Source organism: Condylura cristata, unplaced genomic scaffold, assembly GCF_000260355.1.
Source record: "Condylura cristata isolate star-nosed mole 26May11 unplaced genomic scaffold, ConCri1.0 scaffold00005, whole genome shotgun sequence".
Lineage (NCBI taxonomy): Eukaryota > Metazoa > Chordata > Mammalia > Eulipotyphla > Talpidae > Condylura > Condylura cristata.
The window spans coordinates 7139137-7141080 of NW_004567106.1; the positions used below are offsets into that span (position 1 = coordinate 7139137).

The window sequence follows — 1944 nt, forward strand, 5'->3', positions numbered from 1 at the left end:
CCTCCGGGGCAGGCGGGAATCGAACTCATGAGGAAGTGGCTTTAGCTTCTTAGTGCTGTGCTTTAACCCGCTGCGCCACCAGGGAGGGCCCATTATTTCTGTTTTCTTAATACTAAATAATATGTTCTTTCCATGTGGACATTTGAGAAATTCATAGGTGTTATTGTGAAAAACCATAGGAAAAACATTCCTTACAGAATAATACCGGATGAAAAGAAAATTGAATACTATATAGCATGTGGTTTTGCTGACTTATAAACCATTTATGTACATAAATCAGCATCATTATAATAATTTTAACTTGCTTTCCTTAATAGTTATGTATTTTTGGTTTATTTTTATTGAAATCATTGATTCAATACAATTTTTAAATTCTAGGCATACATATAATAAAATAAAATGGCTTGTGATTTGAGTACTATTCACTCAATAGAATATGTATATACATATATGTGTGTGTGTGTGGGTGTGTATATATATATGTATATATATATACATATATATATATATACACACATCTTCTGTTGGTGTGCTCAAAAATAAACATGGCTATTTCTTATATAATTTTTACAGTATACAATTTAGTCTGTGAAGTGTTTTCTTTAAATAAAAGGTGGGAAAAAAGAAATGCCAGCAGTTTTTTGTCCCAAATTTTCTACTCCTGTGATCTTACTATAATGCTAATATATATATATGGGCAGCATAGAAAAAACCCAAATACTTAATTTATATAACTATCAGCCAAAGCATGCTTACAGAAAAGGGGAATATAATGAATGGTTGTTATTATTAAGTTGTTTTTGTGCTTAAGTTGGGTTGGGAGCCTTAGGAAGGAAGGATTTTGAAAGGATCATCAATAAAACATCCTATTGGAAATCTTTTATGTAACTTTCTGAGATTAAATAAAATTGTTTGAATTATGTTTCTAACAAAGTACTTTTTTGCCCTTTCTCATAGTTACTAATTGATGGCAAAGTTATTTTGGCTTTGTTTACCTATGTAAAAAAGCCTGAGAAACAAAAAACAGTTGAATGGTCTGCTGCACAATATGAAGAATTACAGTTGCATGCAATTGCTACTTTGTCATCAGTGGCTCCTTTGTTGATAGAAGAATACATGGTGTGCCAGGGAAATGCTCGGGTCCTTACGTTTCTAGAATGGTGTGATAGTGAAGGTGAGTGGTCCTTCAAGATTTTTGTCAAAAGTCTACATAGTTTAATTAACCTATATATATATAGAAAAAGAAAAACTATTAAGCCAGAGGAAAAAATATACAAACTTGTCTTCCTGTAGTGTTAATATATTTACATGTTATTTAAAGAGAAAAAACATGAGATTTCATTTTAGGTCAGATGTTAGTAAACATAGTAACTATAGCTGATGCATACTTCTCAATAAAAGAATACATGTGTATAATAAAACTTCAGTATTTATATTACTGTGCTTAGCATAATACTGGGTCCTGGCAATATTTTAAATGTTCATTCAACAAATATTTATTGAATAACTAGTAGGGACCAGATACTGTTTTAGCTGCTAAAGACATTAATATTAAAAATAAATCCTCTCCCCTATGGTGCTGGCACATGGCTGATATGCTGATGGGAAGCCCACAGGGATTACAACTGAGATGGAAAAAGCACAAAATGATGTAAAAACAAACTATTACATAATTAAAAAAATATTTTAAATAAAATAAACCCTCTCCCTTTTTGGATCTTAAAATCTAGATCTCTAGCCAGAAGTAAGATTCTACATGTAGTCTATCAGATTAGAGGAGTACCAATTTGTATGACTATTTAATTTCAATTCCTACAACTTTTAGAAAGATAAGAAATTTATTCTTTGCAAAAAATATTATATGGAAGCTATTGCATTCTTTTATAGTAGCAATTTTGCTCTGAAAATAATTTTGTAGGATGCATTTTCATTAGATCAAAAAAA

The 1944-nt window shown here is 30.5% G+C and overlaps 1 protein-coding gene across 2 annotated transcripts in view; it reads left to right on the top strand.

The window, feature by feature from the left end:
* Positions 1-1944, top strand: part of CFAP69 (cilia and flagella associated protein 69) — a 54769-nt gene that overhangs the window by 29869 nt on the left and 22956 nt on the right. For both annotated transcript variants that reach the window (XM_012720708.1, XM_012720709.1), the window contains exon 12: positions 958-1174. In XM_012720708.1, coding sequence (XP_012576162.1) covers positions 958-1174 — 217 coding nt within the window. The remainder of the gene's footprint in view (positions 1-957; positions 1175-1944) is intronic.